This window comes from Felis catus, chromosome D4, assembly GCF_018350175.1.
Source record: "Felis catus isolate Fca126 chromosome D4, F.catus_Fca126_mat1.0, whole genome shotgun sequence".
Lineage (NCBI taxonomy): Eukaryota > Metazoa > Chordata > Mammalia > Carnivora > Felidae > Felis > Felis catus.
Genome location: NC_058380.1, coordinates 10,979,460 through 10,991,193, shown reverse-complemented (window position 1 = coordinate 10,991,193; position 11,734 = coordinate 10,979,460). Strand labels below are relative to the sequence as shown.

The 11,734-nt window shown below is 43.2% G+C and overlaps 1 protein-coding gene across 2 annotated transcripts in view; it reads right to left on the bottom strand.

Annotated features, from left to right (window-relative positions):
• Window positions 1–10,170: 10,170 nt before the first annotated feature.
• Window positions 10,171–11,734, bottom strand: part of CBWD1 (COBW domain containing 1) — a 51,683-nt gene continuing 50,119 nt past the window's right edge. For both annotated transcript variants that reach the window (XM_045042780.1, XM_003995366.5), the window contains 2 exons: window positions 10,862–10,991; window positions 10,171–10,484 (listed from right to left, as the gene is read on the bottom strand). In XM_045042780.1, the coding sequence (XP_044898715.1) occupies window positions 10,378–10,484; window positions 10,862–10,991 (237 nt within the window). In that variant the 3' untranslated portion in view covers window positions 10,171–10,377. The remainder of the gene's footprint in view (window positions 10,485–10,861; window positions 10,992–11,734) is intronic.

The window sequence follows — 11,734 nt, the reverse complement described above, 5'->3', positions numbered from 1 at the left end:
AAACCGTGCAAATAGCAGAGGCAGGAAAATAGGACAGCCAACAATCTGTGGCCACTTCGATATTCGGGGGGGGGGGGTGGCACTAAATGTCTGCGGTGTTTGTAAGGAAAGCCTAACAGTATGTGTTCGGGGTTCACAGCCGGTTATTCACCCATTTTCATTGGTGGAGTCCGTGCTCATCCCGAATGATGAGCTGAACCACTCTTAATTCTTAAGCATTCTTTTTTTTTTTAAATTTTTTTTCAACGTTTATTTATTTTTGGGACAGAGAGAGACAGAGCATGAACGGGGGAGGGTCAGTGAGAGGGAGACACAGAATCGGAAACAGGCTCCAGGCTCTGAGCCATCAGCCCAGAGCCCGACGCGGGGCCCGAACTCACGGACCGCGAGATCGTGACCTGGCTGAAGTCGGACGCTTAACCGACTGCGCCACCCAGGCGCCCCAATTCTTAAGCATTCTTGACTATATCCACGAACTCCGGGGAATGCGAGGGAGGGTTGCACGGTCCCTTCAACTTCCCGCCTTAACTGCCCAACTGAGGTTCCCAGAAAAGGCTGAAATGTCTCGGCGCTAAGTTGTGGAAGTTCGGGGTAGAAGGAAAGCAGAAGGGCTAAAGAGAGGTCCCTTGGCATCAGCGCTTCTTGAGCTTCTTTGGACCCTTAACCACGGGATAAAATACGTTTTCTGTCACACCCTTGGGTAGATAGACTTCTGCACCTAAATTGGGCTTCGTAAAACAAGTGACCACTGACACAACTGTTTTTCAAATGTCCATCACCAATTAGGTGGTTTCTGCCACGTTCTAACCAGTCCAGAGCCCGTGTGAAAAACCCCGTTTTCACAAAAACAGCCTCCCAACACCAACGGATGCACCCAGTCTGACGATCTCTCAATCTCTTCTTCTTCTTTTTTAAAAGTCAACCTTCAGCACTTTTACTATAATAATAAAATATTAAAATTAAAACAGGAGCACCTGGGTGGCTGCGTCAGTGTAGCACCCGACTCTTGATCTCGGGGCTGTGAGTTCAAGCCCCACACTGGGCTTGGAGCCTACTTAACAAAACATTAATAATAATAACAACAAGGCCAAGGGAGAGGTGCGGGGCCTTTACCTAAATCACTAGGTCGGCAGTCCCCACCCTGGAGAACAGGGATGTGGCAGAAAGTCTGTTTCGCTCACCTGACATCCTTGGAAGTGGCGATTTCTTTTTTTTTTTTTTTTAATTTTTTTTTCAACGTTTATTTATTTTGGGGACAGAGAGAGACAGAGCATGAACGGGGGAGGGGCAGAGAGAGAGGGAGACACAGAATCGAAACAGGCTCCAGGCTCCAAGCCATCAGCTCAGAGCCTGACGCGGGGCTCGAACTCACGGAGTGCGAGATCGTGACCTGGCTGAAGTCGCTTAAACGACGCTTAACCGACTGCGCCACCCAGGCGCCCCTGGAAGTGGCGATTTCTAGACTGGCTTCATTTAAATCTTACGCTCAGCGACCAGAGTCACGGTCCGGTGGAATTAACTTCATGTGTGTTATATAAATAGGGATCTTGGGGTGAAATACTGAGCAACTGGCTGTTCATAACGTAATAGCCACCTATTTGGGAAAAGAATTTGAGGAGGCATCTACTAAAAATGCAACATACACATATTATGCCACCGATGGTTGTAGTAAATCTGCCGTTAGTGTTTGTAAATGATAATGAACTTTCAGCCAGAAACCAGAAGCCAGGTAAAAGAGCAAACTATAACAAAGAAGTAGTTTAAAGTAGCTAGTCGCTTCAGGATTAAAATTTGAAAACTGCTTTCTCTAAAGGATGTTAAGAGCTTGTGCTCTACTCCTGAGATTCTGGCCTTCGCCGTCATATGTAGCTTGAAGGACAAATGATGGAGCTTTTGGGCCTCAGGGATTTGTGTTTGAATCCCAGGTTCACCAGTTACTACTTGGGGGATGACTAAACCAAGCTCGGGGAGGGCCGTGACAGGTGTCTTATCCAACCTCAGACTCCCAGCTGCCTCCCCGTCAATCCCCTGCAGGTAAAGCACATTTCTGCAGGCTGCAGAGGAATCCTGTGACCTGGGAAGGGAGTATTGTTAGTTTTCCTAAAGTCAACATCTATGGGGATTTGGGTTATTTAAAAATGAAAGGAGAAAAGTAAAGGCTTGGGAAACAAAAACAAAAGAATCTCCATTGAGGGAGGTATGTCAAGGGGGCATAGGAGACAAGTGAAAGTCCCCTGTGGTGAAAGCTGGGGCCACTCCAGCAAGTAGGATTAGATTACAACCCAAAGCATAAAATAAATATTCGTGTGTGTATCCATACTGATAAAAGCTAAATGAGTAAAATAATAAATGGGAGGAAAGAGGGATGCTTGGCTGGCTCAGTTGGTAGAGCATGCAAGTCTTAAACCTAGGGTCCTGAGTTCAAACCCCACGTTGGGCATAGAACCTGCTTTAAAAAAAAAAACAAAAACAAAAAACAAACAAAAAACAAAAACGCTCCAAAATATTAAACAGGGCCGGGGGCAGGAGAATTCCTCACTCTTTTACCGCAGGCAGTGCAGAGTGGTTTCCTTCTAAAGATACAGATCCTTCCAAAGATATCTTCCTTCCAAAGATCCTTACAAGTGGAGAAGGGTCACAAACACTTCAACCAGGTCATCAGGTGACCAACGTTTACATCAATAGTCATAAACCCTTTGACAGTATATGCCGTAATGTGATGTGATAAAAATAGCACTCTGTGATCATGCTCCCCCGAGCCCATGTGATCAGGAGAAAAACAGACAAATTCTGATAGAGGAGCATCCTGTGTCCCTGGCCAGAACCATCCTCAAAACTATCAAGGTCACCAAAACAAGAACAGTCCAAGCCCAGAGGACTCTACAGACAGACGTGACAGGTAACTGCAGTGTGGAGTCTGGGACGGCATCCTGGAAGACAAAAATGACAGCATCCAAACAGAAAAATGACGGACAGCATCCTGGAACAGAAAAATGACAGGCCATCTGAACAGGCTGCCTGAGTAAGGCTATGTGAATAAACTACAGACTTTAGTTAATCATAATGTATCAATATCAGTCCACTAATTGTAACAAATGTGCCATACTACTGTAAGATATTAACTGAATGTGTGTATGTGGGGGGGGGGGGTGGAATATGGGAACTTGAACCACCTGCACTTTTATCTTGTGCTGTCTGTTCACTTTTCCTGTAAATCTAAAACTGATCCAAAAATTACGTTCTATTAGTTTAAAAAATTAAACATGGGAAAAAGGCCTAATAGCCAAAAAGGAGAAAAACGCCCATCAGGTAATGAAATGGATAAACACCATGTGGTAATATACATAGACTTTCATTCAGCAGCAAAAGCAACAAAGTGTTGATGCGGGCTGCAACATGGAGGGATCTTGAAAACATCATGGTGAGTGAAAGGAGTCTGAATAGGCCAATTACAGAAACAGAAAGTAGCCTGGTGGCCGCTGGGGGCTACGAACAGGGGGAAATGGGGAGTAACCGTTGATGGATAGTTTCTTTGGGGAGTAATGAAAATGTTCTGGACTTAGCTATGGTGGATTTACTAAAGCTACGAATTGTACACTTTAAAAGGGTAAAGTTTAGGGGCGCCTGGGTGGCTCAGTTAAGCGTCCGACTTCAGCTCAGGTCACGATCTCGCGGTTCATGACTTTGAGCCCTTTGTCGGGCTCTGTGCTGACAGCTCAGAGCCTGGAGCCTGCTTCGGAGTCTGTGTCTCCCTCTCTCTCTCTGTCCCTCCCCGCTCACGCTCTCAAAAAATAAACATTAAAAACATTTTTAAAGGGTAAAGTTTATCGTATGTGATTATATCTAATGTTATACAAAATATGCCCAGGTAAAAACAAAGAGCTTTATCAATGAAAACTGAGTGCTTTGGAAAGACTCCATTATGCCAAGTCAGTCTGGAAAAAAGGAAAGAAGGGGAAGGGGAGGAAAGAAAGAAAGAAAGAAAGAAAGAAAGAAAGAAAGAAAGAAAGAAAGAAAGAAAGAAAGAAAGAAAGAAAGAAAGAAAGAAAGAAAGAAAGAAAGAAAAAGAAAGAGGAAGGAAGGAAGGAAGGAAGGAAGGAAGGAAGGAAGGAAGGAAGGAAGGAAGGAAGGAAAAGAAAGAAAGAAAGGAGAGAGAGAGAAAAGAAAGAAAAACTCTTACAGTCACATCCCATCAATTCTTTAGTGCTGCCTTCAGAATGAGAAGCCTGCCTTTGCAGCTCCTGCAGCATTTAACATGCAGCCTTGTGCATGGTGGGGACTCTAATATTTGGGGATTGCTTCTTTCCTAACAAGGAATAGGTTTTTTTTCTGAACAAACCCATCAGGAGCTCACGCAATGCTGTCCTAGTATGAAAAACCAAACTTTCTAGACTAATCTACAAAAAGGATGATGCTGTCTGGTTTGTCTCCATTCCACTCTGAAAATTAAAGGCAAGATAAGGGCGCCTGGGTGGTTCAGTCGGTTAAGCATCTGACTCTTGATTTCGGCTCAGGTCATGATCTCACAGCCGTGAGGTCGAGCCCCACGTCAGGCCCTTCACTGAGCGTGGAGCCTGCCTGGGATTCTCTCTCCCTCTCCCTCTCCCCCTTCCCTGCTTGCACTCTCTCTCTCAAAAATAAAAATAAATAAATAAAGACAATGTGGCCATCGACAGTTAAAGCTGATTTGAATATTAAAGCTAACTCTGAGAAGAAGAAAAAAAGCTCTAGTGTGTCTTTCGCCTCGAGGTAGGGCAAGTTGCTCGTCTACAAAGGCAGAATTCGCTTCTTTCAACATCACTTCCACAACGTATGGCATTTCTGAAACCGGGGAAGTCTTTTCAAAGCAATCTAAAAGCAGTGCTCCCACCTACCCTACTGAGGCAAAGGAGATGATTAATCAATTTGTAGCAAGGAAACCACCAAGCCCGTAAATGCTTACAAGTCTCTCAGCTTTGTTTTGTCGATAACTTCCTGGAAACATCATGACCTGAGAATTACCCTTTCAATTATCTGGTCTTCCCTCTGACCCTGTGTCGACCCCTCCTCCAGCTCCCTGGCACACAGTACCAAGGCACCGGCCCCTTACACTAAAAGCTGGGCAAAGCCTAGGAAAGAGCTGTTTTAAGAAGGTATGCACGGGGCACCTGGGTGGCTCAGTCAGTTAAGCATCCGACTTCGGCTCAGGTCATGATCTCGCGGGTTGTGGGTTCAAGCCCCGTGTCGGGCCCTGGCTGACAGCTCAGAGCCTGGAGCCTGCTTTGGATTCTGTGTCTCCCTTTCTCCCTGCTCCTTCTCTCTCTCTCTCTCTCTCTCTCTCTCTCTCTCTCTCTCTCAAGAATAAACATTAAAAAAAAAAAAAAAAAAAGAAGGTACACACAAGCTTGAGAATTGTTGGTTTGGGGTTTTTAAATTTTTGGGTTTTTTTTTTAATCAAATCTTGCTGGAAAAAGAATTCGCTTACATTGAGAGTCTATTGAGGGTGCTTTAAATTTCATCCCTGGAACAATGGTGAGAGATTTGCATTTTATTGCCATTGTATGAATAAGGAGGCAAAGGCTCAGAGACATTTAGTAATCTATCCTGTATTACTCAGTAAAGGATAGAGTTTTAGATGAACTGCGCCTAAACCTTGATCACCATCGTCACCACCAATACCCTTGAAATCGTCTGTAGTTGGGATACTGGCCCACATTATTTAGTTATAAAAATACATATTCTCGGGGATGCCTGGGTGGCTCAGTTGGTTTAGCGTCCGGCTCTGGACTTCGGCTCAGGTCATGATGTCACAGTTCTAATGAGTCTGAGCCCTGCCTTCATTACTCTCTGTGCTTGTGACACGGAGCCTGCTTCTATCTCTGTCCCTCCCCTGCTTGCACTCTCCCTCTCTCTCAAAATAAATGAAATAAACATTAAAAACATTATACATATACATACATACATATATATACATATATATATATATACACACACACACACATATATATATACACATTATATATACATATAATGTAAATATTCTGTTGGGGATATATGCTCTATGACAAGTTCCAAAGTCCTCTGAAGTGCAGGTTAAATGATGATGATTCTGATCGTGGAAAACTGCATTTGGGGAAAAGAATGAAGAACACACAAAGCATCTTTAAAAGAAGATATAGGGGCGCCTGGGTGGCGCAGTCGGTTAAGCGTCCGACTTCAGCCAGGTCACAATCTCGTGGTCCGTGAGTTCGAGCCCCGCGTCAGGCTCTGGGCTGATGGCTCAGAGCCTGGAGCCTGTTTCTGATTCTGTGTCTCTCTCTCTCTCTGCCCCTCCCCCGTTCATGCTCTGTCTCTCTCTGTCCCAAAAATAAATAAACGTTGAAAAAAAAAATAAAAGAAGATATAAGCAACATTAAAAAAAACCATATGAAATCTGAATAAAAACAGTGAGGTGCCTTTCTACGCAGACGGGCAAGGTTACAGAGGGTTAACTAGGTTTGGAAAAATGGGTATTCTCACTCCCTACTGTGTAAGGCGTAAACTTCCAGCCACTTGGGAGAGCAGCTGGTCAGCATCTATTAAGAATTTCAGCATGCACATCCCAGAAGCTAGGGATCCCACACGTACACACTTACTCTGGAGAAGCATCCTCACCTAAGAACAAAGAGGCGTGCTGCACAATGATGTTCACTGTAGCACCCTGTGCAGTTTCGAGAACAGTTAAGGGCTGGTTCATCTGCCACAGGGATCGATCACAAACCACGCCGCTTCTCCAGCTTAAAACCAGACGTTCTGCTCCATCCCACCAGGAGCAGCAAGCCCTGCCCCAGCTCCCAATGCCACCCCCCCCGCCCCACCCCCACCCCCCCACCCCCAGGCCCAGTCTGGCACCAGTGGTGCTGGCTCCCAGCTAAAAGGCTACTCCACTAGGTGCTGGTCTGCCTGGAACCTTCTTCCCGACTCCCCCTCCCGGTGCACCAAGCCGTTTGACTCCATCCTCAACTTCCACCCATCTCTCCTCAGGGAGGCTTTCCAGGACCGCCCAGTCCTGTTATGGGCCTTACTTTCCTCTTCTTTTCTAATTTATTTACGTCCCTCCACCGAAATGTAAACACTGTAAGAATGAGGCCCTTATCTTTCACGTGCAGTTTCGCCCAGCGCTCAAGCCAGGGCAAAGTGGAAGCTCTCAATAAATGATGTTTTAATTTTTTTTTTTAACGTTTATTTATTTTTGAGACAGAGAGAGACAGGGGAGGGTCAGAGAGAGAGGGCGACACAGAATCCGAAGCAGGCTCCAGGCTCTCCGCTGTCAGCACAGAGCCTGAGACGGGGCTCAAACTCACAGACCTGCGAGATCATGACCTGAGCCGGAGTCAGACGCTTAACCGACTGAGCCACCCAGGCGCCCCATCAATAAATGATGTTTTAAAGGAATGTATTCTATGCTATCCTATGAATTTCTACGCAGCAATTAAAGAACAAGACGTATTCATATGCACTGTCAAGGAAGAAGGTCTAAGGCTAATAGTTAAGTTTTTTAAAAAGCCAAGTGCATTAAAATCTAAAAAGAACGATGTTTTAAAGTATACACATTAAGGGGCGCCTGGGTGGCTCAGTCGGTTAGGCATCTGACTTTGGCTCAGCTCATGATCTCATGGATTTGTGAGTTCGAGCCCCACATTGGGCTCTGTGCTGACAGCTCAGAGCCTGGGGCCTGCTTCAGATTCTGTCTCCCTCTCTCTCTGTGCCACCCCACTTGCACTCTCTTTATCAGAAATAAACATTTTTTTAAGTTAAAAGAATAAACATTTTTTATGTTAAAAAAATAAAATTAAGTAAAATAAAACACACATTATGAAAATAAATGTCTTCCTTGAGGGTATTTATGGCAAGCTCCTACCTCTCCAGAAGCAGCAGCTTATACTACGGCTCTAGTCACTTTGGGCCACGACGTAAGCGTGTGTGTGTGTGTGTGTGTGTGTGTGTGTGTGTGTGTGTGTGTAAGTGAAAAGCAACACGTACAAGGACAGACATGATGCTGACAACACTGCCCACCCCCGAGGAGGGTCAGCGACTGAAGGACACAGGTCAGGGGAGACTGATTCATCTGTGACATCCACAATTTGTAGGACACAAATGTATCTGGTCAGTACTTACGTGATAAAAAAGGATTACATACTAATACATCTTAAAGAAAAAAATGTTTAGGACTTTGATAAGTGCAGATTTTTAAGAGTACAGATTAACAGTACTCCAAACATTTCCCCCACAGCAGGGCAATTCATTGTAAGCTCTCTCTCATGGCTGTAAACAGAGGAATCTAGGTGCTTACTATTTGCCAAGGAACATTATGAACTATTACTGTGGCAACACTGACCATAAAACAAATCAAATTTACCTCATTAGGAAAAAGAAAGCCTGTATCCAGGCTCCACTTGGTGCCCTGCAAACCTATGCAACCCTCACCAACAACCCTGAATGACTGAAATGACGCCGCCCACTTTATAAACCAGGAAACCGACCTTGGAGAGAGTGCTCCGCCAGAGACTGCGAGGCCAAGAAGCAACGCAACTGGAATGAAAGCCCAGATGGGACCCAAAAATCAGCTGCGTTTCTACTGGGCGATCTGCCATCTGCCGCCGCAGAGTAAGCGTACTGTCTGAACCGTGAATTTAAGAGACTGGATTCAGGGGGTGCCTGGATGGCCTCGTCGGTTAAGCGTCCGACTTCGGCTCAGGTCATGATCTCACGGTCTGTGGGTTCGAGCCCCGCATCGGGCTCTGTGCTGACAGCTCGGAGCCTGGAGCCTGTTTCCATTGTGTCTCCCTCTCTGCCCCTCCCCCACTCACACTCTGTCTCTGTCTCTCTCAAAAATAAACATTAAAAAAAAATTAAAAGAGAGATTGGATTCAGGGGACAGATGGAGGAATATAGAAGGTTATATAAAAAAGGCACAGAATGCAGGGGAAGAGAGATAGATGATTGGGCCAGTTAGCCTGCCTCCAACCGACGGAGCCACTCAAGACACAGAGATGGACATTCTTTCAGTGAAAATTCTGAGGAAAAAACATTTCTAGAACAACATTTCTATAGCCTTCTGATATTTAATCATTAGTTTGAGAAAGCTCTTTAAAATTCCATCTAATGCTTTTCTCTTACAGTCTGAATACAGTTATGCTGACCTGGCCGTCAATAGAAATAGCAGATAAGTAAGCCCCTGTGTACTAACACACCAACCCCTGATAGAAAGATGGTTAGGCTGTCGTAAGTTATCTGTAGTTCCCTCTGAAGTTCTGTACGTCATCACTTTTTTAGCTTATACTGAAAATTAAAGAAGTTCAAAAAAACCAAGATGGATTTAATACCAGTAGGAAAATCTACTTAACATCAAAAGCTCTTAAACTGGAATCATATAAATATGTTACAAAGGGCTGAAGTTCCAGGACTCCACCAGTAAAGCTGAGAACAAGAGGTGGTTCCAGTTGTTTGACTCTGATTTCTTCTACTCATAAGTCTACAAGACTTTTATTTCATTTAATAAAAATGGTGACGTTATTTGTTTTTTAAAAAAATATCTTGGGGCGCCCGGGTGGCTCAGTCGGTTAAGCATCTGACTTCGGCTCAGGTCATGATGTTACAGTTCGTGAGTTCGAGCCCCACGTGGGGCTCTGTGCTGACAGCTCGGAGCCTGGAGCCTGCTTCGGATTCTGTGTCTCCCTCTCTCTCTGCCCCTCCCCTGCTTGTGCTCTGTCTCTCTCTCTCTCAAAAATAAATAAACATTAAAAAAATTTTTTTGTAGTTTTTTAATAACGATAAAATATCTATGCAATCAGCTGCCATTCTTAGTTCTAAGCTGACGTTAACTTTTATCATTATGATTATAAATAATTTCCATGGGTGAAAAATCCAGAGTATGTAAATTCCAAAGCCAATTGTGACAGGTATTTCTGTGAAACATCTATTTAAAAAACAAAAACAGAAACAGAGGGACCTGGGTGGCTGAGTTGGTTAAGCGTCTGGCTCTTGGTGTCAGGTCATCATCTCACGGCTTGTGAGTTTGAGCCCCGTGCTGTCAGTGCAGAGCCTCCTTGGCATTCTCTCTCTCCCTCTCTGCCCCTCCCCTGCATGCTCTCTCTTTCAAAAATAAATAAACACTAAAAATCAAAACAAAAACACACAAAAAAACCCCACTTCAGAGGGTATTACGTTTTATTGTATGAATGTCAAATGTTTTATAGTACTTATCTACTAAATTTTACGTGTTCCATTAAATAAACACTAAAGTACACTGGAATTCATAACAGAAGTAACACAAAGAACAGATGCTTGACATATAACCAGTAGGAAACTTATTCCCGATTTATCACCCAGTCCCTTTGGTTAGAAATGCTTCTAGTGTTATGGACAAACTTGATCTTCTTTGAAATGTGCCGTCCACCGCTTTTCTGTTTCAGTCACAGTAGCTATAAATAGTTGTTTAAGGATCTCCTTATCTAAATTCCTGCCTGCACACAGAACAAAATAGGGTGTGATTATATCATGCTTACTAAAAGGACAGTTTGCCTATCAATTCCAAATCACGAAATGCTTGATAATCTTCAGAAATTTACAAAAACAAAGTAATTAGTGATCCCTTCAACTTTCTATTTCTAGTTAAGTCCCTTAGAACGAAACTGGCATTTTAATTAATTATTTTCTAAACCTGTTTGAAGAAAAGAGTAAAATGCCCACCAAGTTCTTATGAATGTTATCGCATCATGAAGACAAATACATTAACTAATCACAGGGACTCAGACTGGTCAATCTTGCTACAGTTTGGCATAGTATATCACTTTCAAATATATATTTGACTGTGCTTTAGAAATTTACCAATTTCACTTACCAATAAGAACCAATCGATTTGTTCTCTCTGTGTCATCTTTCCAGCTCAGTGGGGTCTCCTCCAGGTCATAGAGCTCATGGACACCTTGGACAATCACCTGTTTCAGTTTGTCTTTGATCGACACCAGCCCCTGCTCAGAGAGTGATCAATCAGCCTCAGTTCAAATTCACAGCAGAGAGTGTTATCGGATTATTGCCGTTCCATTTTCAATACAAACCCATAAAGATTCTGTGAAAATTACTTAAATCTAGTTATTTGTGCCTTATGGAAATAGTTTCTTACAGCCTCTGATTTTTAAATTTAAATTTCAAGCATTTGTGTACAATGTTTTTTTAAAAAAAATAGTCCCTTTTTGTAATAAAATTAATACACGTATTAGGATATCTGAAAAGTTGAAACAACCAAATGATAAAACATGCATCGAATTCTAGTGATTTTTCTACTTTTAAGGATTTTACCTTGTTTCACAGTCTCAGTGGGACAATTTGAGGAGTTAAAGGATTTGGGTGATAATTTTTCACTGGGTTGCAATAAATGGAGCAGATGATAATGAAATAAAGGAAAAGAAAAATAAATCTATCTGGATACAATTCATTTTATATTGACTTGCAGAAGTGAAACAAATTATCTGATAAACTGGCTCCTTGAGGATGAAACAATTTCTCTGAAATGATGTTTGTTACACTTATTTGTTATTAACTTAATATACATATTGCAAAACAGTAAGAGACAAACCACTCAAGGTCATTCCCACCACAAAACTTTGGCGTGGTTTTGGTGTACTGGCTTATTTTAGGTGTATGTTCTTCATGTTTTCCTTTGCCCAGTTTTGTTTTCTCCTTTTTACACCGGATTTTAATAAGTAATAGCTCC